A 27,696-nucleotide genomic window follows, 5' to 3' on the forward strand; every position below is an offset into this window, starting at 1 on the left:
CCAGGGGAGAGCGAATTATTTGAATGTCTTGTGTTCATCTGGTATAAAGTACGCTCGTTCTGCCGGCAATTTTTTTCCAGTGTTCAGTCACGAAGAACAATATGGCGCGCCCTGTCTCCACATTTATTGCTCTTGCTCTTGCTCTGGTCTCCGTACTCAGTGGAGTTGTCGATGCGAGGACGTTCACAGTGACAAACTCCTGCCCATACACGATCTGGTCAGTGTCAGGACATGGACCCGTCATCATCGTCCCATGCTGATTACTTGTATCATTTTGAAGGCCTGCTGTATGATCCACAGTATTTCTATCGATCTCTGTAATATCTGACCGGATACCTGCAGCTTTTCACCGACCTTCATGCCGGCAATGCTGTACCTCAACAGGCCACCGGGTACGTTTCTATGTGCACTGAATGCGTCTGTCAGTGCCCTCTGTTCTCTGAACCTCAACTTTCCTTTCCTTCTCTATTTTCACAGGTGGGAAGCAGCGCCGCACACCTCCGTCTCCTTCCATGTCCCGGATAACTGGGTGGCCGGTCGTATCTGGGTCAGTTCTCCCACTGCTCTCATTTCTATCTCGTCATGAACTCAGTTCAGAGAACTTATCTGAGCATTGGATAGGGTCGCCGCAACTGCGATTTTAGGACGAACCCCGGGGCAAATTCATGTCTCGATGGCGGGTGCAATGGTGGCTTGCTTTGTGATCCTCACACAGGTACCGTGAGTGTTCCTATGAAGGGGATGGTGAAACCCATTCGTAAGGTTATGACGGGCCATGATTTTTGGTAGGGTGTCCCTCCTGCGACGGTTGCCGAATTCACGTTGAGCTCGGATCCTAATGCTGCTGATAATTATGACGGTGAGTCCATTTGTCGGATTAGGGTCAGTCGTCGATATAAGAACATATTTCTGATACTCTACATGTATGGGATGTGTCTAGTTTCGTTGGTGGACGGGTACAATCTTCCGATGCGTGTGACCAATAATGTCGGGTAGGTCTATCAGACACCACATTCCTGCCCATACGGCCTCATGACAATGCTACTCTACCAGATGCCACATCGCAGATTGCCCTGTAGACCTCGCGCCCAACTGTGAGTAATTTACTACATGCGCATCGCAGTTCTAAACAGTCGTCATATATAACATCTCCGCTGTTGAAGGCCCTGCTAAGCTCAAAGGTCCCTTTGACTCCAAGGGGAACCCCGTCGGATGCCGCAGTGCTTGCCAGGCTGGTCTTTCCCCCGACCCCGGTACGTGCACTATATTTCTCATCTAGCGTCGAACTGTGAGACTAGACCGTTTACATTTTAATGATGGTCCTATCTATCCTCGTAGCTAATTCCCCGTACTGCTGCACCGGCTCGCACAACACTGCTGCGACATGCCCGCCATCGGGCGTACTTGATTATCACTATTTCAGTACGTCGCTGACCGTCTTATCATTTCTAACGCACGATTGATTCTTTATCTCGGTCGCTTCCTTGCAGAGGATAATTGCCCAAATGCCTATGCGTGAGTTAATTTCTGAAACTCCAGGAGTCATCTAGAAAGGGCTGATTACATCCACTGATAGCTATGCTTACGACGAGTCGAGTGGGACGGCTCTGTGGACGTGCCCATCCCACCTCAAGGCGGACTTCACGATTCAGTTCTGTCCTTAAGGCGACATCTTACGTATGCACCTTCAGCGACGCTGCTAAAGGGATGTAGGCAGGGTTTTGGACCAGACCGTGGCTGCGTTCCAAAAGGCAACTCCCATTGAACCTTGATCTTTGTGTCCCTGTGATAATTGTCGAGTCGTCCTACCCATGCCCGCTTTTCTCTCCACCCCGATATCAGTACATCGGCTTTGTAACGATCGTGTGTGTCAGTCTGTACCCAGAAATCAACGGTTTCGAAACATTTGCGGGAAAAATCTGGGCCGCGCCCTGAGTACTGCAAACGGCTGTCATTGTGTGAAAGCAGAAAAGACTGAAAGGACATACAAGTGAAGGAGAATAAATGCGGATCAGATGACAGGTGGATGGGACGGTAAGAGACGTGGAGACGGATGAATATCAAGAAACAAAAATAGAGGCCTGGACCGGAAGACATGGTCAAGTTTGGAGGAAGATCGTTGCATCAAAGCTGAAGAAAAAAAAATCTTGGTCCATTTGGGCTCTGCTCCCTCGCCGGAGGTATCATAGACACTGTGTCTGTGTGTATCGTCAAGAACAATACAAGAGAACAATATGTGATATGCGTGTTCAATCGCAGATGATGATATATGTCTCAGGAGCCTGAGAAGAAAACCAAAGCTCAGAAGCTGCGCGATCATATATCGCTACTGGATTCCCAGCTAGACAAGTGAAAAATAAGCATCAACTATCATGGGACCTCTAACAAGGGTCGCTAATAACACATACCGATATCTCTCTCTAGCAGACATCCCCTCCGCGTAAGATATCTCCACCGCGTTTCTTGACTTCTCACGTTCCCACCATAGCCGACTCCTAATGGCATCTTGCCCCTCCAATTTGATAGGCATGGATACCTCCACAAGGACCAGAGATGGAAGGCATTCGATCCAAGCCTTCGCAAGTGCTTTTCGACACTTGATGAGATTTTCTGAGTCCGCTTGGGTGGTCTTACGAGTGTGGAAGATGTCGAGGCGGAGGTATTGCAGGTGTCGGAAGCATGGATGCTCTTCGAGGTCAGGTAGTGTGAACTGAGGAGAGCGAAGGTCTCAGTTGTGGATGACCTTCTGTAGCGATATTGTATTCAGAGGTGAACTCACGTATTCGAATATAACGTTTGATTCTATCCATGCAGCGACCGTGATACTAAGGTCGAGGACCTCAATGTTCGGAATAGCCGCTGCCAACTGCGACAAGCAAGGCGAATTGGGTTCCCTCAAAAATATTGGCAGCGAAAGATGTGTGATCGGACACTCCCCGATGGAGCGTAGAAAAATTGTCCAATCCACCGAACCATCCGCGAGGAACTTGTCCTTCGAGAACTCGATGCGCGTCAACGTATCGCTGACCGCTTGGAAAGGAAACAGGGCCGAGTCTGTCTTGAGACTCTTTATAGGAAGAGTAGACCGTGATTGACCGAGAAGCATCCCACTCTTCACTAGAGAGAGATGTTCGATGTTCGGAAATGCGAGAGCAAGACGTTCGAGGGAGATGGTGTAATGGAAGTTAGTCGGGTGACGGAGGCTGAGGTGGCGCACGGTAGGGTTGATGCGGACGGCGGCCTCGTATTCGCTGTACACCAGATAAGGCGGTTCGATGTCTGAAAGCGATAATTCTGTGAGGGTATCGATTGAATTGGTAATCATGTTTGTCACGATTGACTCGGCGTCGATGAAAGAAGAACGGACAGCTGAATGGGCAACGTGGATTCCTAGGTGATGGAGACCTCGTATGGGATGAATCATGCGGAGGAACGGTGTATCGACACCCGAGACCGAGAGGTATCGCAATAAAGGACGGCCCAGGAGCGTCTGAGCTATCGGAAGCTCGCGGCCCAGCGAATAAATTCCTGGCAAGGTGTTGGAGTGCAACGAAAAGTGTTCGAGGTTGGTAAGCTTGTAAAGAGTCTGCTCCAGCGTTTCTACGACACTTCTCCAATATAGGTCTGTTTCGCCTGCGAGCCGGCATGCCGCGTCACCCCGTATGTGCAGATCCTTGGTGATGCTGCCTACATCTCTGGAAAGAGAGAACTGGCAGAAAGCCATGAGTTGTTTCGTGGATCGGTCAAGTTGGACATCCCGGACGAGGTGGGACTCAGTCATAAGGGCCCCATTGCGTGAGGTCCTCGCAAAGGTTACGATCGTAGATCTGTCGAGGAAGTGCAGAACACGATGGAGGCAATCTTCGTCCAGAACTGGTAACGGATGGACTGTGGAGGACTTCGAGATATATGCTCACCAATCTTTTGACAATTGGCAGAAGGATAAACGCTTACCATGTTATGTTATCAGAAAAAGTCGCAATGCGATATGCAATAGAAGTCGCTGAGGTTCATTCAGAGGGCAAATGGACTGAGTCCTTGTAGGCTAAGCAGTTCGGTGACCTATCAGCTCTCTGAGAATGTTAATCATCAATGTAACGGACTGTCCACTCAAAAGTTCAGCGTAATCTCGAAACCAATTCGCAAAAGCCACGACTGCTATGTATTTGTGACAAGAAAGAGCGGTTAGGGTCGACTCGGAATCAGGTGTGAGTATGTAGCAAAGAAAGACGCGGGTGAGTGTGGCGTAGCCCCTTGTGCCACTAGAGAGTACAAATTACATAAGCACATTAGCCGCGTCACCGTCGAACGCGTACGCGTTTACTAGCACTTGTTCTCTTACCCCTACCTCATCTTTCTCAGTTTCTACCTTGCACAATGGATCACTTCCCAACAAACTGGGGCCGCCCAGTCAGTAGAAAATAGCATGGCTTTGCTATACGAAGGAATACTCATGCATCTAAACGGTTCACAGAGAAATGACGCGTTTGATGCGTACGGAACCTATCCTCTCCACGTCCGTCCCCAGAACGAACCGAAGGATACGTTCGACCATGGTGTACAGCGCACCCAGTGCGTGCGACTACACTCATGTATGTCTGTAATTTACTGACTGCTTCCAAAAGACAACCCATCGTAACTGGAACGAGCGTCCTTGCTTTGACATACAAGGATGGCATTATGATGGCTACAGACAATCTTGGTGCGTCTCTCTTCTTTTTCAACTTATGCCTTCAGACTAACATGTTCTTAGCCTCATATGGGTCTCTGGCACGATTCAAGGATATCCAACGACTGCATCCCGTTGGCGAGTACACTGTTGTCGGAGCAGGTGGCGACATGTCCGACTTCCAGTACCTGCAACATATCCTTGACGACCTCATCATCGAACAAGAAGTGAACACTCAGGATAATCACAAACTGGGCCCTGCTGAAGTCCACGAATACTTGTCGAACGTCATGTACGCCCGGAGGTCGAAGATTAACCCCTTGTGGAACTCTTTGTTGGTCGGTGGTTTCAAGGACGGGAAGAAGTAAGTTCCAGCACTTCATAATCCACCATAATTATCGTAATGGGCTTATTTTTAACATGATACATCTTAGGTTTTTGGCTTATGTCGATCTGCTCGGAACGACATATTCGGCATCAACAATTGCCACAGGTTACGGTGCCTACATTGCTCTCCCTTTGCTCCGTAAAGCTGTGGAAGGCAGGGAGAACACTCTGACTGAAGAGGAGGCTCGTGCCATCATGGAAGAGTCCCTTCGTGTTCTCTTCTACCGAGATGCCCGTAGCTTGAACAAGGTACGTTCCGGTCACTATGTCCTTTGCATGCCTCTGAACACTCGCCCCTACCACACAGTACCAAATCGCCACCGTCACTGCTTCCGGCACTTCAATCTCGGACTCTATCAAGTTGGAGACCTCTTGGGGCTTTGCAGAGGGTATCAGAGGCTATGGCTCTCAAACGCAGTAATTCTGATGAATCTTGTCGGTACTTTGCCAGATTTTCGTTGTAATGAGAATTGTATGATCATGGAGTCGAGCTCAATGAGGTGCGGGGTCACGGTATGGGCCAGCGAGACACTCACATTTGCGTCTATGATGTGGCAGTCATCAACGTGCTGGTGCTAACGCACTCCAGCTGAGAACGTCATCACAGCCTTCACCTGGAACTGACTGTCATTTGTCTTCGTACAGGTTGCTTCGATGAATCACGCAGTGGAAAGAAAGGAAACCGGTCGGCGTTGTGTGCTGCGATAAGTCGCTCATCTCTCTTGCATGCTTGCTGAGCTCTCCGATCCTGTCGTGTCTCCTTGCACGGCATCAGCTGCCTTAGTCGGTTGCGCAGACTTCCATATTCTTTCTGACAGAAATCTCTTACCGTACACAGCTTGATGGCCTTTGTTTCCAAAAGCGCCAGAGCTTTTCCCGTTTCGTGGCCCAATTGTTTGATTAATCTCACGATATATCCTAGCAATGACCGTTAGGTGGAACACTAGTCTTCAGCCTCGAACGGTGGTGTTCCTGGTGAATACCGAGAAGTCCCTGGTTCGGTGCCTCTCACGCGCCCGAAGCTCCTACTTATAGCAGTTGGGAGATGTGGATTCCTATCATTCTCATCTCGCATGCCCGCCAGTGATCCGACTTGTGCTCAAAGGGGAATCCCCTTCGTGGGCACGTTTCACAAGAATAACCGTTCCACGGCGCTAGACATCTTTTGTCTCCACCTCCATCATCTCCCAGTCCTAGCTGTACATAACGCTTCGTGAGTCCTTCAGGCATCACGCTCGACCTTGGGATCGTCCCCACACGACACTCGCTCGTTGTTCTGGCCTCATTGTGACCTTTTCCCTCTGCCATGTCGTTGCGATGGTTCACTTTGCCCATCTTGATGGCGGTCGCCAGTTCTCTTATGATGCCCTGCTGGGCGCGAGCACAGGAGATATCATTCGGCTGGTCGTTTGCAGACAACGTAAGTCGTTGGTCTGATCTCGAATTGCTTTCTTCTCTCTTCTGAGCGAACTACGACTCTGTGACTGGTGTTTGCAGCGAAATCCCCGACTTGTGGAATGCGAAAGTATCGCCGTCGTGGTGAGCGAGCAAAGGGATGGGCCTCACCTTGGATCTCCACCATATTACGTTGTTGCGTATGAGCTCGACGGAATAGTCACAGTCAGTGAGATTGGTTCCGATGCTGGCAATCTCAATTGGCTGGTAAATCACCGCGCAGGTACGTTTCTTGTCATATTTCTTACTTGGTTCATGTGCTAATCTTGCGGCAGGTTCCAACGTACTTGTGAGTGTGGTCGATTCCCAAGGCAGAGGCGGAAGTGTCTCGTCTCTCTATTCTATACAAGGTACGGCAGCCAACGTCGCGTCTGAGATAGGGACTGACCCGGTGACTCGTGTGTATAGCTGGTTCTTCTGCCTCTTGCCTTCCTTCGGTCCCTTCGACGTCCCCACTTCTCGCAATAAACGTCAAGAGGGACAGGAATGCCTGTGAACTTCACATGAACAAGGGCACGCCACCTTACACCGTCTCCATCGCCGAAGCTGGCGCTTCTGTGACCAATCTGACTCTTGGTTCTGAGGACCACACGTTCACGTACATTAATAGAGCAGCGCCCGATACCGATGTATTTGGTGCGTAGCGGCTTTGGCGTGGAACGCAAAGTGCAGATGAATGCTGACTTTCCTTCGGTGTTCCTAGTCTCCGTCAGCGACGCGTCAGTGCCTGTACGAGTGGTGTATATGTGTTTGAGTGCTAACTCCTGGTATTCTTTGTTCTTGATTAGGAACGGTATCTGGGCTGGGCAGACTCTCAGCATCAATACCATTCGACCATCAGATCCCTCCTGTGGCGCAAGTGGCGATCGTATTTCCTCCCGGGGATTGCTTGATGCTGAGGTGCCGGGTGCTGCAGCCAATGGCTCACAGCAATCTGCACATCGCATAGCCTTGATCATTGGTATCTGCATCGGCGTCGCCGTCTGTGTGATCATCCTCTGTTTCGTCGCCTTCGTTTTCTTCCTGCGTAGAACTGGCAGGTGGCGCTGGGGCCGTAAATGCTCGCAAGACGCGATGCCACGGACGTGGACGTCCGATGCTGGGGGAGATACCACTCTGGTCTCCAATACCTTCATCAGTCCACTAAAGAACAAACGGTCGCATGATTTTGCCAAGATGAAGTCAAGGTCAGAGCCAAAGCTGACCCTGGATACGATCGACGATGACTCCAATTCACGGACATCACCCTACACCATTGACGATACTCAAACATCTTCGTCTATCTACAATCACCCTCGTTTGCGCCTGGATATTGAGGTCCTCGACATTTCCCCTGCGAATAATCCGGACCCCAGTCCACCGCTGTGCAGTACCAAAGATGTCGGCGCCGTATGCTCTCCGGAAAGAGCAGAGCACTTTTCGCCAAGTGTAGGAGGAACGTTTCCATCTTCTAGCGTCACCTCCACACCCATCCGCCCTTTACCCACTCCACCAACAAGGAGTCGCTTCCCGTTCAACGCTCCATCCGCCGCCTCACCCCTCAGTCCTGCATCACGTCCACTCCCATCAACACCAACACCGGTTACACCCGCCAGCCCTCTATCGCCGCCACAATCCAGACGGCACCGCGACGTCACGACCCCTACATCAAGCACACCCTCTTCGCATCCTACCTACCCCCGAAGTGACCACCGACCATTACAGCTGCATTCCTACGACTCTCAACCCGGCCATGGCCACCTGCGGTCTTATCGCTCGACACCCAACGTCCGTCCCTCCGCATCCTCGTCCGTCATCTCCCCCATCCATTCTTCGAATCCACATACACGTCCGAATGGCCAAGATCAACCTCGGCCTTCTGATTCGAATTCGTCGTCGAGGGCCAGGACTCATGAGCGTCAAGACCGCAATCGTGGTGTAACTCGCTCGCGCTCGTTCAATAATCTGCGCACTTTCGAGCAGGGGACCTTGAGGGAGAGTTGGAGTGAAGATAGGTTGGGGAGGGACGTCGTTATTTTGCAGCACAGGGACGCTTCTGTGCCAGATACTGTGGTCCAAGAGCTTCCTCCGCCTTATCATGAATTGACCTTCGAACATAATATACCACCGGGACGTCGAAATGGGAAGCTAGGTGGACGCCCGTGATCCGTCGAGATCTGTCGTTATATTTACTCAGACAATTATTCTTTCCCTTTGCTCGATTTTTCAGGGATAAAATTCTCTTGTTTACTGTGGTATATGGGCTTGCGTAATGTGGTCACAGTGGTGTCCTCGTTTGAGAGGTTGTTTATCGATATGTTGTGATTATTCTCTTTGGGCATGCTCGTTCTATACGTGGACCATTACTTTCTACTTCACTCATACCTACCTTCCTGCTTCCATCTATATTCTGTAGCACATTCGTCGAGTTCGTCCTCACACACACATGTATCTCTTACACTTCTTTTTCTTTTGCTTCCATTCTCAATCATCGATCGTTTCAGAAGATCATAAAATGTTGTAGAGGCTGGGCCTGTCAATGGCTGAAAAAAGTCCCTAATAATAAGTAGACTATTACTTAAAGAAGATGTACCAACGGTCCCCTGTGAGAGCTATCAGAAAACCAGGAAACCCTGGAATAAAAATAAGACACGGCAACTCACATATGCTCTCTCCTCAACCGTAATCCCTCTTCCTTCCCCACTTCAATGATGCCACCGTAACCATCACCGTCGCCATCACCGTCAACGTCAAGGCTCATTTCTCCGGCGTCCAAGCCGTCAACTTCCATCCTGGAAGAGGAGGACACACCGGCAGGTTTCCTTACCCACCACTGCCTGTCATAAGACCGAAGATGTGTATGGACAGATGTCTCTACGCAGACGCAAGTGTTCGAACTAAGATGCGAAGAATTTCGACCAAGCCACTTCTGAGCGATAACTCGCTGGATGTTCTCGACGTCTACCGGGGATGCACCTAAGACTGGACAGCGCAGTTTGAGATCGAGCGCGAAGTATTTGAGGTCGGCCAGAGTCGAGGTATTGATATCGTCGGCGATCTACATATGGAGTCACACTATTAGTGAGCATCATGATTGAGCCAGCAAAGCCTAAGAATACCCACAGATTGCGTCAAATCCTTGATGCCCCAGGACGGCTCGAGCTCCATCGCCACCAACAGGTGCAAAAACCGGGCATGCCCAACGAGATCGTTCAACCATTCCAGCAACGATATGAAAGACCTATGACAATGAAAGCCGACGATGATCCCGCGCAACTGCGCCTTGAACGGCCTCACAGATCTCCCAAACTCATTATCGCCACCCGAATAAATCGTCGGCGTCGAGAAATGGACATGCGAGAGCTGGACGGTGGCAAACTTCGCTATCGAGTCTTGGCTCGTCTTGAGCGCGACGAGTGGTAGGTCGGCGGGAAGTGTGTCTCGCCAGTCGTCCGAGAAGTTAGGCTCGTTGAGGGGCTTGGGGGAGTTCGCGGAGAGGTGGCGTAGACCGGGAAATACGGTCGCTACGCGCTGAAGAGAAAGTTTGGGGTCGGTGGGACAGGACCATTTGCACCGAAACTCGAGTCGGAGGCCGCGAACGTGGGGGAGGAGGAGGATGGGAGGATCTTTGGTGCCTTCGAAGAGTGTTGGTGGGAGGGTACCGATGAGCGTGAGCTCGGTCAAGCTGTCTGCGAAGCTGTCGAGCAGTCGTGTGAGGGATTGAGCTGGGTCCACTTCCAAGTTCCAGGATGCTTTGAAATCGGTCGTCAATGATAGAGACTGTAGGCGGCAGAGGCCAGCGCCCATCAAGGATAATACGGCCAACTGTGGCGCCGGCACTAGGCTGAGAGACGGATGTTCCGAAGGTGGGTGCGATTGAAGGGTCTGCACGAGGAGAGGATGCGGGGCAGAGATGATTTCGGGAGGCTCTTCTGTGGATGTTCTATTGATGAAGGGAGGAGGCGACCACTTCACGAGTGTCGAGTCGGGGGGTGTCGCACGAAAGAAGGATCGGAGATTGCTGGTCCGTTTGAGGAGAAATGACAACGCGCGAGCGCATTCTGTCGATTCATCTATGGCATGGCCTTCGATGTGCAGTTTCTTGATGTTGGCGGCCAATCCTTTCGTCAGCGTGTAGCGGCAGAAGTCGACGACTTGGGTACTGGAGCGACTCAAATGAACGTCTCTTGTAAGATGTGGCCCGACGAGAAGGTCGCCCCAGCGAGAGGTTTGCGCGACGGTGGCAAGGGTCGAAGGTGGCAAGTAGGCCATGATGAGGTTGGCGCAGTCGTCATCGAATGTTGGACGATTGTGGTAGGAATTATCGTTCGCCTATGATGAGTTCAGTATTCTCTGAACTGGCCTGCAATCAAGATGGAATGTACGCACCGTGCCATAGAAAGATGAATCCATAACTGTCGCGATGATGGGGGCAGAGTCAGAAATCAGCGTGAGCCACTCGTATAGGTAGCACAAAGTATTAGGGGTTGGGGCCCTCCGGCGAGTTCCGGAACTCGTGTTTCCCACTTTGCACGCTATTGATTCTTCGCTTCTACCTGATCACATTTTACGCCTCCGTTTACAATCCATTGCACCTTGATTTTGTTTCGGTCATCCTTGTTTCGAACGTACTTACCGTACTTACGTGACTCGAAGTGGCTTTCTTGCGCTGTTCTTACTTTATCCGTTCGGCCCGGCGAGGTCCTGTACCTGAGCTATGTTTGTAGCGTAGTCGGCCTATCAAACTTGTTTCCTTGTGATATCGTGCACCACCAAGAAAAGTACATCTGCGCTTCTCGACGGTGCAAGATGGGCATTAGAGAAGAGATTTCGACAATGCCTGCAGCAGTGTGTACACCAGCTCCAGGGCTTCATAATGTCCATGTCTTTAGAAGAATGGGTCTGGCAAACTTACTGGGAGGAAATAGTCCGACTCGAGATACGGAGGTCGGAGGATAAGGATACAGATCCAGTGGCGCGACCTTAAAGTGCCCTCAAATAAATGTGGCGTTGAGAAAGGTTTTGACCACCTTCAGACCTAGTCTTGCTGAGTATCGACAGCTGAATGGCCAAACAAAGTCTTGTTATATCTCTGCACCGTCGCTGTTATGGTTCACTGCAAAGAGGGAGTCAGGAGTAGACGCCCATGCCCGCGGAGTGCTGGAAATACGTTGGAGATGGAAAGATGAGCGCCTGGCATTGCGGTGAAGTCCTGTCCAAGGCATGGATCACATCTTTCCACGCGATCAAACGCTGCACTCGACGCCGACGTGGCTATCGATGCGGTGAGATTCTCTGATTCTGGAGACAGTTGATACAGCCCGCTTTGTGCGTGGAGACGCACCATGATAGTACTAGTGTATAGGAAAGAGAAAGGGGGCTTACTTGAATGGTCTCCTTTGACTTGCCTCACTATTGAGCGTCATTCCTCGCGTGCATCCAGAAAGAATGAAAGCACTGATGAAGCTAAATGGCTCTTGTCAACGGGAAGAGTCCAGATAATGGGGCCAGCATAGACGTTCGGGTTGGAGACAAGATATTGTTTTAGGCGCCTATATTTACACTCTCACCTTGAGCAATGCGTCATGGGGAGTCGATTGCGATAAATGGAGAATAGTCTCAACACCTCTGTCCACGATGCTACGAAATTATCGGCCCTGATAGCTGGTGTGGCCCTGGTTATTTCGACGGGATTGTAAAGGTCCAAAAGCCGTAGGTACCAGGAGCCTTAATAAGGGCTACAAGTCGTGAAAGATAGTCGAACGACTTGCTGTGTCCCAGATATTTTATCGAGCAAGATGGGGATGAATGAAAAGCACGAGACAGAGCCAGATCACGGACTGGATGAAGCTCGACCGTTCGAGTTCAGTCGCGAAGTGGCGGGACCGAGCTGCCGGACCGCCGCACGTGGCTCGGAGCAGGGGCATGCCGAGTCGCGAACGAAAGCAGCTCTTGATCGCACTCTCCCTTCACTCTTTGCTCTCCCCAACACCCCCACACATCTCGTCGTCGCCGCCGTTCTCAACAGCGAGGAAGCATCCCTCGTCATCGCGGCGCTCGAACTCAGGACAATTCTCGGTTTCTGGGGACATTTCTCGAGTTCGTCCCGCATCATCGAGCAGCTGCTTGACAGTGCTAATTTGAGGCACGAATAGCCTACAATCATGGAGCCTTCAAGCCCAACCCCCTCTCTCACCCCATCTCGCTCCCCATCACCTGAACTACCCGTACAACCAGACCATTTCTATGGGTCTGAAGGCGTCCCACTACCACCGTCCCCAGACTCACAAGGCAGGACATGGCTCGACCCTGAAGACGACCCGAACGCTGCACGGGGCATCCCAGTCTTCAAACCCACCATGGAGGAGTTTCAGGACTTCGAGGGTTACTTGAACAAGATTGAGGTCTGGGGTAATCGTAGTGGTATTGTCAAGGTCATTCCGCCGAAAGAATGGTACGTCTCGTTCGCCATGTTCCGTCCTGGTGTCATGCTCAGCGCATTCGTAGGTCGGACGCGCTACCCGCGGTAGGCGACCAATTGCCCAAGGTGCACCTCAAGAGTCCAATCGAACAATACATGGACGGCCAAGGCGGCTTGTTCCGCCAGAAGAACATAGAGAAACGGAAGGCCATGAGCGTGCGCGAGTGGGCGGAGCTGTGCAGCAAGCCAGACTATGCAGCACCCGGAGTGGACGACGTCGTTTTACGAAAGCCGGACGCAAAGTCGACACGGAAACGAAGAACGAAGAAGAGCACGGAGGCTGAATCACGACCGAAAGAGGAATCCGAAGAGGAGTCCCATCCTCACGCAATGGCGACCCCGCCCAACGACACTGAGCACGAGGGATCGGAGGAGGAGAAACCGCGCAAGGGTAAGGGCCGTCGCCCTCAAAAGGAGGTTCAGAGCGAGAAGGAAAAGAAGGATGCCGCGTTCTTTGAGGACTTTGACCCCCACTCGGACTGGCTACCTTCCAACACCGCACCTTGTGATTACACGCCAGAGTTTTGCTCGAAGCTCGAACGTCAGTATTGGCGGAACTGTGGTATCGGCAAGTCTGCCTGGTACGGCGCGGACATGGCTGGTGCGTCTCAACTTTTCGCGTCTAGTCAGATGACTTGCTCACGACCGTGTATGATCTGCATGACCTCATCCAGGCTCGCTCTTCACTAATGAAACGACAGCTTGGAACGTCGCGCGTCTCCCTTCGCTTCTGGAGCGCATCTTGCCTCGAGACAAGCGAGGCGTTCCTGGCGTGAATATGCCTTACCTATACTTCGGAATGTGGCGCGCGACCTTCGCCTGGCATGTCGAGGATATGGACCTTCACAGCATCAACTACATCCACTTCGGCGCCCCCAAGTTCTGGTACGCTGTCCCTCAAGCACGCGCAAATGCCCTCGAGTCCGTACTCGGAGGTATGTGTTTGTCTTTTCTTATGTTATGCTCTGCATCCGCTCACATCTACATTCTCCTCCGCTCGAATCATCCAGGATTCTTCCCAGAGGGCCCAAAGAGCTGCCACCAATTTTTGCGACACAAGTCATACCTTGCGTCGCCCAGTCTTCTTACCAATCAATCATGCCGCCCTAACACTCTTGTCCAGAAGTCGGGAGAGTTCGTCATCACGTTCCCTCGGGGTTATCATGCTGGTTTCAACATGGGTTTCAACTGTGCCGAGAGTGTCAACTTCGCTCTCGATAGTTGGCTAGAGCTTGGTCGTAAAGCGAAGGCATGCAAGTGCATCGACGATAGGTTCGTTCTCTGTCTCACTGGTATATCCTTATATTCGCTTACAGTGATCTTTCAGTGTAACTCTCGATATCGATGAGTTATTACAAGAGCGCGAGGCCGAACGCATCGAAGAGGAGGCAAAGGCAAAGAAAGCTGCGAAAGCCGCTAAACTTTCTCGAAAGCGCAAGTCGGACGAACCCCACCAACAGTCTCCCAGCAAGAAGTCGAAGAAGAACGACAAGGAAAAGCCTTCCAAATCTGCATCCCCGCCGAAGAGGACGAAGCCTTCATCCCCGTCCACGCTCAACATTGCCTCCACATCATCATCCGCCCCTGCGCCCACACCTGCATCCGCGCTAGCGATACCCACTCCTAGGATCACGCTCAAGCTTGGTCCACGACCGAAGGATTCTGAGCCCTTCCCCTGCTGTCTCTGCGTTTCGACGGATCAAGACGGCCTATTGGAGGTGCAACATCCACCGACCGTCTCGCATCCGGCGTATGCAGATCTCAAGAAGTGGATGGCACATGAAGAGTGTGCGAAGGTCGTTCCGGAGACATGGGTCGATACGATCTTCGTACCCTGCGCAGATGGAAACGGGATAACGGAGAAGAAAGTCGTGCTCGGTGTAGACGCGATAGTGAAGGATAGGTGGAACCTCGTACGTTTTCGTGATTCGTTTTGGAGTATTCTGAGCTGAAGTGTACTAACATATTGACTTCAGAAATGCACTGCTTGCACGAAGACACGATCGAAAGCACACGGCGCACCGATCCAATGCACGAAAGGCAAATGCCCCAAAGCCTTTCACATCTCCTGCGCGCGGAGTACGGAAAGCGTCGTATACGAAGTCGTCCAGGAGGTCGATAAAGAGGTCGTTCTCGTGGATGCGGCCGCTATCGCTGCAGCCGCGCCACCTGCGCCAGCGCCGATGCCGCTGCCGGATCTCGTCTCCACCGCGATGGACGTCGATGCTGTGCCGTCTGGATGTGTTACGCCAGCTGAACTTCAGTCTATGACCGTCGATGTCCCTGAGCCCCGGGTAGTGAAGATCGTCAAGAAGATGGAAGTGAGATTGCTATGTAGCCAACACAACCCCGTACGTTTAGTCTTTGGATTCATTAATTGACCTCCGGTTCACTTACTCCCCCCCTCGCATATTGTCGTACAGGCGATGACAGAGGCCAAGAGAGTCGGTAAGTTGGACAAGCTGCGCAAGGATTTGCTTGCGCTCGAGGCTATGGCTCGCATCAAGGTCCGCGTCAGCGCGGGAGTCTTTGAAGTCTCCCTTGTACGTGTGGTGGAGGAAACCAATTCGGTCGAAGTGCTCTGGGACAGAGGGATCAAGAAGGAGTTCAAATGGGGTAGTGTGGTCTGGGGCAACACCGATGGACTCAACATTGGACAAAAGCCAACGGAACCAGCGCCTGAACCAAGTACGGGTTTGCGCTCATTTTCTTATGATTTTCGGCTTGGATGCTAATCCTGACTTCGTTTAGGACGGGACAATATCCCACCGGTCACATATCCTTCACTATCCGTGGCAATGTCGAAGAGCACTACGGCTTATACTCATCCTGCCCCTCCTGCCCTATCCGCTCCTCCCGCCACCGCACCCTCACACGACACGGAAGCACCTATGGCCTCTTTGCTCCCTCCATCGGCCACGCTGTCCACGACCACCTCCCCAACTTTTTCTCAACCTGCTTCAAACGCCACATCCTCTGTTCCACGAAGTTATACTCCGTATCAACCTCGGATGACCACCTCCACCGCTACTACAGCAACCTACAACTATGACCCTTCGAGTTGGACGCACCTGTACTCACACTATCCCTCCTCCACCGCCTCGACTTCGCAGTATAACCCTTCCCTCTACAACCACACCCAAGCTTATGCCACACCGGGCACCCCAACCTCTACCTCTACTTACGCTGCGCCGAGCCCTTCCACGTCCGCGTACGCCGCACCGAGCACTTCTACCGCTGCCTCCACCCCGGCCTACTCCTACCCGCCGTACATGACCTACCAACAGTCGCAGTACCTGTCGTACAAGCCGGCATCCAGCACATACGCCGCGTACTACCCGCAGACGCAGACTCAGGCCGGTCGGAGTGGGACCACCGCCACGGCTTCCACCACAGCCGCGGAAAGTCAACAGTATGCTCTCCCCTCGTCGAGGTATCAGGCGATCTCTGCGTCGAGAGCTCACACGCAGCAGGGTGGGATGAAGATACAATGGAAGGAGCCGTATGTTGCGCCGAAATACAATGATGGGTTGAATGGGACCGGGATTGGGAGCAAGACGTCGAGTCGGACTCAGTCGAGGTCCACTTCGACGGTGCCTTCACCTGCTGTAGCTCCCGTAGCTCCTGCGCCCGCCGTCCCCTCGACGAGTGCGTCTGCGGCGACTCCTGCTGCAATGCCTGCCCCTTCTGTTGGTCCATCTACTATCGCTGATGCGTTGAGGAACGTATATGCGCACGGGAGTCCTCATCCAGGCGCCAGTGTGGCTCCTCTGCAGCCATCTCAACCTCCTTCAACGTCACTGGCTATGGCTCGGAGGGAGGAGGAGGAGGAAGAGGAGGAGGCGTCCAAGGTTGCGGCTTGATCCGTGATTTTGTCCGAGCTGGCTGGCTGGCTGGCTGGTTGGCTAGAGAGAGAAGGATGTTCGCTTGATGAATGGGCTTGGTTAACGACCGTGTTGTATTTTCTCAGACCTCTGCAGTATCAGATTCCATGGCTCTTACTTGGACTTCAGCTTCCCTGTCGGCTATACCTCTTTTTCCTTATCCATATCTTAGCGTTTCTGTGTCCCTGTCTCCCTTGTCTGCGTCGTTTGAGAGTGGCCGACGTCGCGGTGGTGTTTCGTGTGCTTACTCTTGTCGTTCTCGTTCTCGCTATCGTTCTCGCTCCTGACCTTTTCTCGCTGTTCTCTATTCGCTGCGTCTTTCTTCTTACAATACATAAACGGTTTCGGCTCGTAGTACAGAGTGCTTGCTGGCAGTGTTGATATTAAATGAATGTATTTTTAGCGTGGCGGATTACTTCGCAGCGGTCTTACGCAAAGATTCGAATATCATCCTCGCTCTTGTTTTCACTCGTGGTTTGTGGTTTGATCAGTCCAGGCTCAGGCTGCAACATGCTGCATCAGCGCTCGGAAGTGGCAATTGTGGGGGTGGCACTCGGAGCCGAACTACCGGGCGGAAGGTCACATTTCTCACACGCCTTGCCACCTTTCCATCCGATTTTGTTCACAACCTTCATCTAATCCGTTTGCGCTGCTCCACTCGAAACGACTATTATCAATGGGATTCAGGGTAGGGCCCTTAGAAAGCGACCATACATGGCTTCAGCTCGAGAGTTCTCCGGCGACTTTCGCTTGAGACAGGCCGCAAACGCTCCGAGACCAATATCTCACTTTCCAGCCTAGCCTGCTTCATGATGTATGCAGGACAACTTGGCTCATCTGCCATCCACATCTATACAGTATTTCTCTGCTTTGCTCTAGGCTTTTTTGATTTCATACTTTCAGCTCTGTCGACGATAATCTAGGCCTCCTACCAGTGGGTTTCTCGGTGGCGAGATTGTGAAGATGACTGCTGGTCCAAGACATAGTCTGAATGTCGATATGTCGATATGATGGCTATGATTTGGATCTCTCTGCTCTCCTTACCGACCAAATTCTACCACTTTCAAGCTTACGCTACTCTCGGTACTACTTGCGCTTCAATCGCGACTCAACCGCGATCAATATCTCAAGTTCAACATGTCGCTCTTCGCATCTATCAAGCATGCTTTCACGTCGGCGTTGACCACGGTGAGTACCCTCCAGGACTTCGTACTTACGTTCAAAGTGTGCTCATGTACATATGTCTAGCTCGTATCCTCAACCAACTGGACAGACTCAGCGACGCACGTCGAGCCTGAAGACTTCCGCCTCCCAGGGTCGTATCCCTTCGCTGCCCGTCAAGAAGTCGCCACCAAAGTCCCAGCCGATGTCAAATCCTTCGACTCTGAGCAGCTCACGCTGGAAAGCCCATCATCCATGATCAAGGCCGTGTCGATCAAACTTCCCGCCGCCGCCAGTTCCACAACTGTCACCGCTCTCGCTGCCAGCAAGGTCACCTCTCACATCTTGTCAGCTCCATCCTTTGACTGGTGCGCCTTTCTCGGGAAAGGTGCATCCGGGACCGTATACGCTGCTGTGCTCCACGATACCCAAGAGATGTACGCTACCAAGGTTATACCTCATCGTGGCCCAGGATCAGACGGCTTCCAGGACGCGATACTGGAGCAGCGAACATCTAAGGTTGTCTCCGGACACCCCGGCCTGCTTCCCATTGTGGCCAGCTTCATCGACAGGAAGAACTCCTACATCGTCACACCATTTTACGCCGGCGGTGACCTCGCCTCATATCTCGCGCGCAACTACACAAAAATAGATCAAGCGGGATTCTTCAGCATCATCGTACCGATGGTTCTCTCCGTCTATACCCTCCAGAGCCTCGGCATTGGTCACTACGATATCAAGCTGGAGAATTTCTTCATCGATGCGAGTGGATGGATCGTCCTCGGCGACTTTGGCCTCGCTCAGTCGGTGAGCGAGTGGCACTTTGGGAAGAATGGCACTCCTGGCCATATGGCTCCGGAGATCTTCTCGGACGGATACAACGGCGCAGCGGACGTGTTCGCGTTGGGCGTCACGATTTTCTTCATGCTCTGTGGAAGGCTGCCGTTCGGACAGGGCGCGAGGACCATGGAGGAGTATCGGGTGGCTCTGTTCGAGCAGGTATTCGCAGGACCCGTCTTCCGGCCTGAAGACAATGTCCATCCGATGCTGCAAACTCTACTCCGAATGGTATGTATGATATTCTTCTACGACGCGTTGTTCTGTTTACTCATGATCCACGGTCGCTCAGATGTTGATTCCCAACCAATTTGCACGGCCCACAATGGCCATGGTTTTATGCTTTCCTTACTTTCAATACGTGTATGTTGAAGTGCACTTTCATTATGCGTCGCTCCTTCTCATGCTGTTCTTCGTACAGAGACTGGGATGCTTTCCGACGACGTGAAATCGCTCTCCCCCTCCCACAGGTCCTCCCTCCGACATTCTCGTACGCTCCCCTCCCCATCGAGGGCATTACGGGCGCAACTCAAGACTCAGGCGAGATCTCTTCTAACAGCGAAATGAACTACGTCTCCCCCGACCTCACCGCCAAACTCGAAGAGGCTGAGCTCACCAGAAAACACGAACGATTGCTCGCCGTGATGTATTCCAATACCGACTCCGACTCCGACTCCGAATCCTCCTCGATAGCAGCACACACCTCCGATACGGATACATCGGACTCCACATTCGAGACACTCTCGCTCTCTGGCACCTCTTCGAACTCCAGCAAGAGCTCGACTTCAGCATCTTCTTCCTCCCCCATCGTCATCATTGAGACGAACGAAATCACCAAGAGGAACGCCACCCGTGTGTGGTTCGCGCGCAAGCTTGCCGCCAAGTGCGTTAGTGACAATGAAGGAAGGAAGGGAAGGCACGTTGGGAACGATGGCGGCCGTCCTGTGCGCGCAATGGAGAAAGTGAAGGGATGGTTTGCGAAGCGGAAGTGATTGACGTATACCGGATATTTCCAGTTTTTATATTAGGGTTTATGGTCGTGTCCGTATTTGTGTTGTTTTGGATCGTGTTTCGTATGATGCTTTGTTACATGTTTTTCCTGGTTTTTATGGGTCTACGGTCTTCCCGTGTCTTTCCTTAGCAATTTTTACAGCACATTTGTCTTTTCTTGCGTCCGCGTATTCTCCATTTTCATTTTACCTACTCTTCTTAGTGGACCGAGTTCTACGTGTTCACTCCGTGTATTTATTTCCCTTATTACAGTTATCGGCTATTCGTTCTTCGATGTTGACCTAGTCACCTGAACATGCCGGTGACTTCACTGCCGAAAGAAAGGTATCCTTCGCTTCTAAGCCTCAACAATCTCTGTAACACGGCGGACACTGGAATAGAAATCCATAGCCTACTAGAGGATGAAAGCAATCGCCGCAACGAGGGAGAATCCCACAAAGTCCTACGCTCCTACGACCCTTGGGCCTCATGAAGCAGCCCTGTGCATCTATTGAAGGTATCGTTTTAGTAACCAACACCTACGGTAAAAAAAAAAGGGGGGGTTTATGGTTCCAGCTGGAAACACACCTCTGTAGGCGGATTTTGATAGAGACTTTCGGGCATTTCTCGGCCTGAGACGACGAGGGACGTGAGAGGTGCGGATACCATACTGCGAAAATAGAGACCACTGAAGAGGGAATTTTCGCGGGATAAGCAGGCGTCAGCGAACTGCTGACGCTCTTTCTCCAGGTCTCGGGGGCCGAAATCGCGACTGAACTCGACGTCGAGCTCTAAGGTCCGGAGGTTCGGCAGTAAGACTGTGAAGGCTGCCATAAAATCATGGGTAGATGGGCCCGCCCTTGGGGACAGTGCAGCTAGCGCACATTCTATAACATGTTTTTCAGCACAGATGCTGAGACGTTCAACCTGTGGCATGGTAACGAAGAGGAGTCGCCAGGCCTCTTCTGGTATGTCATATGAAATTGACCGTTTAGCTTTGATGAAGAGCCAACGGACAGTCTGCATCTGAGACCATGTACACGTATTGATCATCTGAGCCAGAAACGCATCGTTTTGGAGATTTCCTAACCTTACTATCGAAGGATAGTGAAGTACGATGTCGAAGAGGAATGGACGGGAATACGTCTCTAGGGGATCAACTTTGAGTTTTAATTCCACAAGGTCTCTGACATCCATTATCGAAGTCGGAGAGGATTCTGTGGCTAAAAGGTCGGTTAGAGGATCGGTGCTCTCTGGATATCCGATTGTGCGGATATTCTCTCCGAAGAGGCCCACGAAGAGGCTGGAGAGACTACCATTAGCCTGCGAGGGACGAATGTCGCCAGCGATGAAGTCGGGCGGTTCGGATGTAATGAGAGTACCATCTATAACTGTAGGACAAGATGAGGCGAGCCTTCTCGTGAGGTGCTGCATCGCTGGCTTCGTCGCCCTGTACGAGAACAATTTCAGGGGCAGGGTGATGACTTCTGCTGGGTATACAAAACCAGTATGACTGGGTCTGTTGGTGAATACGTCGATCAAAGCAAGGCTGTTCAGTGCAGGTGACGCCGCCAGAACAACCAAAGCATCTTCTACAGACCAGGGTTCATGGTGGGAAGTCACCTCCAAGTGAAGAGAAGTGAGGTTTCGGAGTAGGGGTGACTTGGCCGAAATTCCGAGCCCAATCCTCAAAGCAAAGTGGCGGAGACTAGGAGTTATTCCGCCAAACAAAAAGGGGTCCAAATTCATCATGGAGCGCTCGGCGGACAGGTGAAATGTACGCAATGTAGGAGCTGGCAGGCGGAGGTTACATACAGTTTCGACGGTAGAGTTGTGAAAGATATCCGAGTCGTCTTCGATGTGGATGCTCTGCACGCGATTCATGTCCTCTGAGGACGATGCCAACGTCATGGACAGTCGCTGTAATGCTGAAAGGGGCTGTGCCGACCGCTGAGAATTCTTTTCTCGGATCATCCAGATAGAGAGAGGCATATTCTGAGAGAGCCTCAGAAGTGGTGCGATCCATCCGGGATGATGGCATTCGATGGTAGCCCAGAGCTTGGGACTGTTGACAGCAGCACCGTGCCATTGGCGACAAACGAGCATAATCGGAGTCCATCGTAAATCTCCTGGGGGATAAGAATCCACCACATATGCGAAGATTTCGGCTAGCAGCTCGAATGCGAGGGACAAGCAAGGTGCTACTTGTTTCGAAATCTGACCGGTCTCAGGTTGCACACATATGAGCTCTGGGTCAGAACTCGATGGGATACGACAGACTCACATCATCGTCCGCCAAACTTAAGGTGTCGATATCTGGCGCTTGAGACATTGGACGTCCTTACGAGGGTAGATGCGCCAGCAATGTGCTATCGGGGATGTCGAGTTTTAATATCCTCCAAGGTGATGCGTATGCAGATTCAGGATAGATCCCAATGAGCAGGCGATGACAGTCAGAACCAAGGAAAGACTGGAGATGGATGGGGAGTTGCTTTGTTAGCCAGAATTAGCAACCCCCGCATGCATCGTGGCGTTGAGGAGCAAATAAGGCCAAATAGTGTGGCGAATGTGGCGGTCTTGTCAGGCTCGATGGCCGCTGATGTTGACATTTATATACATGTCCGCATCATGATGGGTTAATGTTCATTCAGGAATATTGACGACTATACAGTACCATTAGAGCTAGCTTTGACCGCCGTCTCTAACCTGCGCCTTATCCAAGTCTCGAAAGTTCCCTGCGGAAATCAAGACGAAACTCACGAGCAATGCCCACTGTCATCACATCGCAATGAACACTTCACTGACATGCAGTCATACCAGTCAAAGCTAATTGGAGACCGAATGATCTTTCATGATGATCATCTGCTCGACCAAGTACTTACTGAGTTACTCTCAAAAATCTCAGCAAGGTTTCCGCCGGCAGCAGCCGGCAAGCAGCCTTCCCAAGTCAGCAACGCGGCCACGTGGCAGTGGCAGTGGCGAGGGTGTCGACCATCGTGTCGACCAACACGAATGCTTCACTTACCATCAACGATCTCGTTCTTGCCTTCCTCTTTGACATAGTCTCTTTCTCTGGGCTGTTAAGAGTGGTATAAATGGTGCGCTAAATGCAATCACTCCTTATTCGCCAATATTTATTCATGGCCATACATCGTTCTATGCCCGCCACAGTCTGCCCTCTTCAACTTTCAGTCGTTGTTGTTGGTCATCCTCCTTATGATCTGCACATGCACATACGTGCGCGCTGTTGCTCCCAGACTGATAGATAGAAACAAGGAAGGGTGCGTTCTGTCAGCAGTCTCGTATCATTAAAACCACGGACTCAACTCCCTGATAGGTTTCTTGGTCTATTCTTTATGTCTGCACGCATCGGTACGCTCGAATCCATTGTGAATGGTACTGCCACTGATTGTCTCCTAAAGGCGAGAGATTGTCACCATACGTCGCACTGGCATGTATCGCAATGGCAGTCCGCATACTGGTGCAATAATGAGCATGACCCGAGTCCTTACCCCAAACCATGCGGCGTCTTAAGACGTTCGAGCCTTTGGACATATACCATGCTTGTCGAGCTTGCTCTCGAGCTTACCCACACTCTGTATGTGATCCCCCCTTGATGCGCTCCTTCTTGTACAATTTTGCACACATGCTCCCGACACATTCGGCCTCCATCATTTGCCCTATTAAGTGGCTTTATGTTACGCGCAGTGCTGCACGTTCCGCTTTGCCTCGTTCTATCCTCTGTTCTTAATTAAACTATGAAGTTTGGACATATCTGTCTACCACAGGCGGTCACGGTGTCCCTCCGGAATCATATAACTGTTCGCACTCAACCGTCATACGCCTCTGGTCTCACCCCAATACCCACCCGTGAACATCCATATTCGAGCCTTTTTCCCGATGTGAACTCAGAGGCATTATACTGACACTGACGTGGCTTCCCCCACGTTGGTCCGTACCTGTCTTTCCCGACCATATTCTTCAATTTCTTGAATCTGTCACTTAGAGTATACTCAAACCAAGTATGCCCTATCATTTGTTCTCTATCTGCTTCGCCATCCTGCCCCATCGAGCATACCATGCAACAGTGTCTCAGCATCGGACTGTGCTTTGACGGAGCTCCAGATACAAAATGACGAGTGCAAGCAGGTGCAAGCGTCTGCCTGCCCAACTGACGGTGATCGCCCTGTGACATCATCTCTATTTCACATCAGTACTCTGTGAGCCTTTCCTTAAAGTCGTCCCCTAAATCGGTCTCCGCCTTTCCTTCACTTTCTCCTCCCTTCCTTTCCACTTCTGTACTTTGTCGCCCCGCTCCTGTATAGCCTACCATGGCGCACCACGCGGACGAGACATATTCGGGGAAGAAGCATAATTATACCATGGTGAGTCCGAACATTAACGGGACCGCCTTTCTATCTCTTCGCGCCCGAGCATTTTTATAGTTGTGTCGCTGGGGGTGTACGGCGGGTAGCTGGTACTGACTTGGTGCTTCTTCGTGTGCGTAGATTCAAGCGTTCGAATGGTACGTCGAGGGTGGCGGCGTGCATTGGAACAAGGTCTCCGGCCTCGTAGACGATTTGTCCTCCATGGGCATCACAGGTCTGTCCACACCGGCCCCGCTCCATTTCCTTCTCCCCTTCTCCCTCTAATTTTCATTCCCATCATCTATGCTTAACCCCTGTTACTTACACATATCTTACTCTGGCTCCGAACAGCGATGTGGCTCCCGCCACCCACCAAAGCCGCAGGGCAAGACTCGACGGGCTACGACGTCTACGACATCTACGATCTCGGCGAGTTCGACCAGAAGGGCGGGGTGCGGACGCATTGGGGCACGAAGGAGGAGCTGTTGAAGTGCGTGAAGAAGGCGCAGGAGAATGGGATCGTGACGTATATCGATGCGGTTTTGAATCATCGGTGCGTTAGTTATGCTTTTTTTTTTGGTAATGCATATGTATACTGGATGCTGACGGACACCGTATGTAGGTTTGGTGCGGATAGGGCTGAAAAGTTCGCGGTGACGGAGGTAGATAATGCTGATCGGACGAAGGAGACCAGTGACTTGTACGATATCGAGGTGCGTCTTTCAGAGTTTCTCTTACACATTCTCCTCCTATCCCCTATCCAAACACTACCCAATCTCATAGTATACTCTTTTTCCGTTCTCTTGTGATCCATTGGACCTATCTTCGCCACCGCCACCCAGGGCTGGACAGGTTTCGACTTTCCCGGTCGCGGCGAGCAATACAGTTCCCTAAAATGGAACTTCAACCACTTCACAGGCGTGGACTTCGACAACGCGTCGGGCAAGAAGGCGATATTCAGGATTCATGGGGATGGGAAGTATTGGGCGGAGAGCGTGGATGGAGAGAATAAGAATTATGATTATCTTAGTGCGTTTTCTTCCCTTGTTCTTGCTTTCGATGCGATATGTTTTTGATGTTGATGATCGTGCTGCTCTGTGTATAAAGTGGGTGCGGACATCGACCATTCCCATCCCGAGGCCCGCGACGACGTCATCAAATGGGGGAAATGGATCATCGAAGAAGTAGGCGCGACAGGGTTCAGGTTCGACGCAGTCAAGGTCTGTCCGCCCTTTGCTTCTCCCCCCGGTGTTCGAATCACTTACGATGCGGTAATCGATGACTAGCACATCGACAGCGGCTTCATCGCCGAATTCATCAAGACCGTGCGCGAACAGACGAACAAACCGAAGATGTTCGCTGTGGGCGAGTTTTGGAAGGATAGTCTGGAGGATCTGAATGCGTATCTGGACAGTCTCGGGACGCAGGTTCGTTCACTCTCTTCTCTATCCATATTCTCCTTCTCCCTATTTCCTTCCCGCCAATTTAATTCCACTTTCCGATGCTGACTCTGACGGGGCATTGTCGAAAATGATAGTTCAGCGTGTTCGACGCGCCGCTGCATTATAACTTCGTCGAAGCGGGCTCGAAAGGCCAAGATTTCGATATGCGCGCGATCTGGGACGGGACGGTCGTGCAGAACAGGCCGATCGATGCGGTCACGATTGTGGATAACCACGAGTGAGCCTCTTCCCTTCCCTTCCTTTCCCTTTCCACCATACCTGTACCTGTTCATCGGATGACTGGCTGACTGGTACTTTTATGTAGTACTGTGAGCGGATTTTCTAAGTATTTGTGTTGGTTAGGGTTTTGAGACTGATGAGTGTGTCCGGGGTGTTCGTAGCAAGTCGGCCAGTCGCTCGAGAGCTGGGTCTCCCCCGTGTTCAAACCCATCGCCTACGCGTTGATCCTTCTCCGTCCGGATGGATATCCGTAAGTCCCCCACCCCCTCTCTCCTCCCCTTGTTCCCTCCCCTCCCTCCTACCCATCTCATCCATCTCACCGTCCTCACCATCCTCACCGTCCTCACCCATCTCACCCCATATGCTACAATCAACCAGCTGCGTCTTCTGGGGCGACCTCTACGGCACCTCCGGGCCCAACCCTCAAGAGCCCGTCTCGCAGCTCGCGGAGCTGATACGTGCACGGAAACTGTTCGCGTATGGGGAGCTGAGGGATTATTGGGATCATATGAATTGTGTGGGGTGGGTCAGGATGGGCGATGAGGGACATGATGGGTGTGCGGTGGTGGTGTGTAATGGGGAGGAGGGGTGAGTTTCTTTTGTGTGTTGCTTTGAGGCTGCGGTTGGATGCTGATTGCACTTTTTATTCGCAGGTTCAAGAAGATGGAAGTTGGACAGGTACGTCTTCCCTCAAGTGCTTGTCCTCTTGTTGAGTTCACATATCTAATGATTTACAATTGATAGGACCACGCCGGCGAAAAATGGACAGACATCCTCGGCTGGCACGAGGGCGAGGTAATTCTCATTCTCATTCCCATCTCACTCCTCGCTCCCTCTCCCATTTCCCTCCTCACTCTCCCAAATTACTGATTCTTTGTATTCTTGTATCTTTGTGTTATTGTGATATAGGTCGTAATCGGCGAGGACGGCTGGGGCGAGTTTAGGTGTAGTGCGAGGAGCGTGAGTGTTTGGGTGAAAGAAGGCGCGAGGGGGAGGGAGGAGTATGGGCGGTAGTTCCAGATTGTGGTTATGGAAGGATGCTCAGATAGATCATCGTATTCATTATGGTAGCAAATACACAGGGACGACTGTAGGATTATGTAGAATAGTTATCGTACATATATACATGATGATGTAGAGGTTACAGTAGCCAAGTATTAGTAGGAGTCCTTCGCGGTAGGATTCGGGAAACATCCGTACGGTCTTACGATGCCGTGGTGTGGACGATCCGGAGGAAGACGGTGCCGAGGAGGAGCGAGGAGCGTCCAAGAAATGCAACGAACCGTCGCGGCAGCGGTAGGGCCGCAGCGAGAGAAGCAAAGACTCGGAGACCTAGAGCGAGTACGAAGTCGTCTTGTGCTGATGGACTCGTGGAATATTACCTTGACAAGCCCACGGTACCCGCGCACCAACACCTCACTGAAGTCAAGCAAAAAAAAGAGCTGCGTTCGCTCCAGCTCCAGTAGGATAGATTCAAAGCACTCATCAACATTGAAGCTTTGAAGCTTTGAAGTCCGAGTCGGTTCAAAGCGAAGGCACGTCAACGAAATTGCGGGGAAGGGACGAGCCTGAGAGAAGCGAGCGCCAGGGACGGACGCCAATCCCGCAATAAAAACGAACGGGGTGTGTGGTTCCGAGGCGCCGGCTCGTGCCCCGCGCCACTCCGACCGCACGAACGGATCGCCCAGCAGTGGCATGAGCGAGGTTTCCCAGAGTCGCTGAAACACCATGGCCGTCTCTAAGAAAAGGTGCGGGGCGGACGCACTACGGGGCATTCTGCTCGAAGCGTGCATATCCTCTTCGT

General features: G+C 51.7%; 10 protein-coding genes across 10 annotated transcripts; 7 read left to right on the plus strand and 3 right to left on the minus strand.

The window, feature by feature from the left end:
- Positions 1 to 101: 101 nt before the first annotated feature.
- On the plus strand, positions 102 to 1,664 carry STEHIDRAFT_162442 (thaumatin-like protein; the record flags this gene model as incomplete). Its single annotated transcript, XM_007310077.1, has 12 exons — positions 102 to 217; positions 281 to 287; positions 343 to 392; positions 478 to 547; positions 622 to 720; positions 790 to 859; positions 941 to 992; positions 1,054 to 1,094; positions 1,164 to 1,253; positions 1,339 to 1,422; positions 1,491 to 1,515; positions 1,577 to 1,664. The coding sequence occupies 12 exons, from the start codon at positions 102 to 104 to the stop codon at positions 1,662 to 1,664; spliced, it is 792 nt and encodes a 263-aa protein (XP_007310139.1).
- A 368-nt stretch (positions 1,665 to 2,032) lies between these two features.
- On the minus strand, positions 2,033 to 4,147 carry STEHIDRAFT_142598 (uncharacterized protein). Its single transcript, XM_007310078.1, has 4 exons — positions 3,955 to 4,147; positions 2,780 to 3,898; positions 2,409 to 2,710; positions 2,033 to 2,341 (listed from the first exon to the last, which is right to left on the minus strand). The coding sequence occupies exons 1-4, from the start codon at positions 3,955 to 3,957 to the stop codon at positions 2,317 to 2,319; spliced, it is 1,449 nt and encodes a 482-aa protein (XP_007310140.1). The 5' UTR covers positions 3,958 to 4,147; the 3' UTR covers positions 2,033 to 2,316.
- Positions 4,148 to 4,342: 195 nt separating this feature from the next.
- STEHIDRAFT_125695 (proteasome endopeptidase complex beta subunit) lies at positions 4,343 to 5,547 on the plus strand. Its single transcript, XM_007310079.1, has 6 exons — positions 4,343 to 4,410; positions 4,475 to 4,572; positions 4,626 to 4,702; positions 4,754 to 5,033; positions 5,104 to 5,305; positions 5,364 to 5,547. Exons 1-6 carry the CDS (start codon positions 4,378 to 4,380, stop codon positions 5,475 to 5,477), a joined length of 804 nt encoding a protein of 267 aa, XP_007310141.1. The 5' UTR covers positions 4,343 to 4,377; the 3' UTR covers positions 5,478 to 5,547.
- Positions 5,548 to 6,362: 815 nt separating this feature from the next.
- On the plus strand, positions 6,363 to 8,656 carry STEHIDRAFT_115541 (uncharacterized protein; the record flags this gene model as incomplete). The annotated part of the gene is made up of 6 exons (XM_007310080.1): positions 6,363 to 6,476; positions 6,554 to 6,734; positions 6,787 to 6,861; positions 6,920 to 7,147; positions 7,215 to 7,230; positions 7,300 to 8,656. The coding sequence occupies 6 exons, from the start codon at positions 6,363 to 6,365 to the stop codon at positions 8,654 to 8,656; spliced, it is 1,971 nt and encodes a 656-aa protein (XP_007310142.1).
- A 493-nt stretch (positions 8,657 to 9,149) lies between these two features.
- On the minus strand, positions 9,150 to 10,903 carry STEHIDRAFT_135045 (uncharacterized protein; the record flags this gene model as incomplete). Its single annotated transcript, XM_007310081.1, has 3 exons — positions 9,150 to 9,548; positions 9,614 to 10,822; positions 10,880 to 10,903. The coding sequence occupies 3 exons, from the start codon at positions 10,901 to 10,903 to the stop codon at positions 9,150 to 9,152; spliced, it is 1,632 nt and encodes a 543-aa protein (XP_007310143.1).
- A 1,751-nt stretch (positions 10,904 to 12,654) lies between these two features.
- On the plus strand, positions 12,655 to 16,834 carry STEHIDRAFT_162447 (uncharacterized protein; the record flags this gene model as incomplete). Its single annotated transcript, XM_007310082.1, has 8 exons — positions 12,655 to 12,944; positions 12,998 to 13,572; positions 13,646 to 13,906; positions 13,982 to 14,243; positions 14,299 to 14,884; positions 14,948 to 15,322; positions 15,395 to 15,659; positions 15,723 to 16,834. 8 exons carry the CDS (start codon positions 12,655 to 12,657, stop codon positions 16,832 to 16,834), a joined length of 3,726 nt encoding a protein of 1,241 aa, XP_007310144.1.
- Positions 16,835 to 17,629: 795 nt separating this feature from the next.
- STEHIDRAFT_172406 (kinase-like protein) lies at positions 17,630 to 20,093 on the plus strand. The gene is made up of 4 exons (XM_007310083.1): positions 17,630 to 18,043; positions 18,104 to 19,084; positions 19,146 to 19,216; positions 19,275 to 20,093. Exons 1-4 carry the CDS (start codon positions 17,993 to 17,995, stop codon positions 19,843 to 19,845), a joined length of 1,674 nt encoding a protein of 557 aa, XP_007310145.1. The 5' UTR covers positions 17,630 to 17,992; the 3' UTR covers positions 19,846 to 20,093.
- A 16-nt stretch (positions 20,094 to 20,109) lies between these two features.
- Positions 20,110 to 22,175, minus strand: STEHIDRAFT_172407 (uncharacterized protein; the record flags this gene model as incomplete). The annotated part of the gene is made up of 3 exons (XM_007310084.1): positions 20,110 to 20,351; positions 20,432 to 22,060; positions 22,128 to 22,175. The coding sequence occupies 3 exons, from the start codon at positions 22,173 to 22,175 to the stop codon at positions 20,331 to 20,333; spliced, it is 1,698 nt and encodes a 565-aa protein (XP_007310146.1). The 3' UTR covers positions 20,110 to 20,330.
- A 666-nt stretch (positions 22,176 to 22,841) lies between these two features.
- On the plus strand, positions 22,842 to 23,514 carry STEHIDRAFT_125700 (DUF1242-domain-containing protein). Its single transcript, XM_007310085.1, has 4 exons — positions 22,842 to 22,941; positions 23,015 to 23,124; positions 23,181 to 23,215; positions 23,266 to 23,514. The coding sequence occupies exons 1-4, from the start codon at positions 22,939 to 22,941 to the stop codon at positions 23,331 to 23,333; spliced, it is 216 nt and encodes a 71-aa protein (XP_007310147.1). The 5' UTR covers positions 22,842 to 22,938; the 3' UTR covers positions 23,334 to 23,514.
- A 660-nt stretch (positions 23,515 to 24,174) lies between these two features.
- STEHIDRAFT_67444 (alpha-amylase) lies at positions 24,175 to 26,906 on the plus strand (the record flags this gene model as incomplete). Its single annotated transcript, XM_007309924.1, has 13 exons — positions 24,175 to 24,228; positions 24,352 to 24,445; positions 24,562 to 24,763; positions 24,833 to 24,923; positions 25,053 to 25,239; positions 25,318 to 25,430; positions 25,497 to 25,637; positions 25,748 to 25,890; positions 25,978 to 25,981; positions 26,054 to 26,142; positions 26,271 to 26,480; positions 26,546 to 26,570; positions 26,802 to 26,906. The coding sequence occupies 13 exons, from the start codon at positions 24,175 to 24,177 to the stop codon at positions 26,904 to 26,906; spliced, it is 1,458 nt and encodes a 485-aa protein (XP_007309986.1).
- Positions 26,907 to 27,696: the final 790 nt, after the last annotated feature.

Source organism: Stereum hirsutum, assembly GCF_000264905.1.
Source record: "Stereum hirsutum FP-91666 SS1 unplaced genomic scaffold STEHIscaffold_19, whole genome shotgun sequence".
NCBI classification, from domain to species: domain Eukaryota; kingdom Fungi; phylum Basidiomycota; class Agaricomycetes; order Russulales; family Stereaceae; genus Stereum; species Stereum hirsutum.

What these genes read in the sequence shown, in the direction of transcription:
- STEHIDRAFT_125700 (XM_007310085.1), top strand. An exon ending in ATAGATAGAAACAAGGAAGG is followed by an intron (nt 23,125 to 23,180) that starts GTGCGTTCTGTC and finishes ACTCCCTGATAG; the next exon opens with GTTTCTTGGTCTATTCTTTA. An exon ending in CTTTATGTCTGCACGCATCG is followed by an intron (nt 23,216 to 23,265) that starts GTACGCTCGAAT and finishes TGTCTCCTAAAG; the next exon opens with GCGAGAGATTGTCACCATAC.
- STEHIDRAFT_125695 (XM_007310079.1), top strand. Translation starts at nt 4,378, where the DNA reads ATGGATCACTTCCCAACAAACTGGGGCCGCCCA. An exon ending in GGTTTCAAGGACGGGAAGAA is followed by an intron (nt 5,034 to 5,103) that starts GTAAGTTCCAGC and finishes GATACATCTTAG; the next exon opens with GTTTTTGGCTTATGTCGATC. An exon ending in ATGCCCGTAGCTTGAACAAG is followed by an intron (nt 5,306 to 5,363) that starts GTACGTTCCGGT and finishes CCTACCACACAG; the next exon opens with TACCAAATCGCCACCGTCAC.
- STEHIDRAFT_172406 (XM_007310083.1), top strand. Translation starts at nt 17,993, where the DNA reads ATGTCGCTCTTCGCATCTATCAAGCATGCTTTCACGTCGGCGTTGACC. An exon ending in TGCAAACTCTACTCCGAATG is followed by an intron (nt 19,085 to 19,145) that starts GTATGTATGATA and finishes ACGGTCGCTCAG; the next exon opens with ATGTTGATTCCCAACCAATT. An exon ending in TTTCCTTACTTTCAATACGT is followed by an intron (nt 19,217 to 19,274) that starts GTATGTTGAAGT and finishes TTCTTCGTACAG; the next exon opens with AGACTGGGATGCTTTCCGAC.
- STEHIDRAFT_142598 (XM_007310078.1), bottom strand. An exon ending in CAAACGTTATATTCGAATAC is followed by an intron (nt 2,711 to 2,779) that starts GTGAGTTCACCT and finishes CGCTCTCCTCAG; the next exon opens with TTCACACTACCTGACCTCGA. An exon ending in TCTGCTAGAGAGAGATATCG is followed by an intron (nt 2,342 to 2,408) that starts GTATGTGTTATT and finishes TCACTTGTCTAG; the next exon opens with CTGGGAATCCAGTAGCGATA.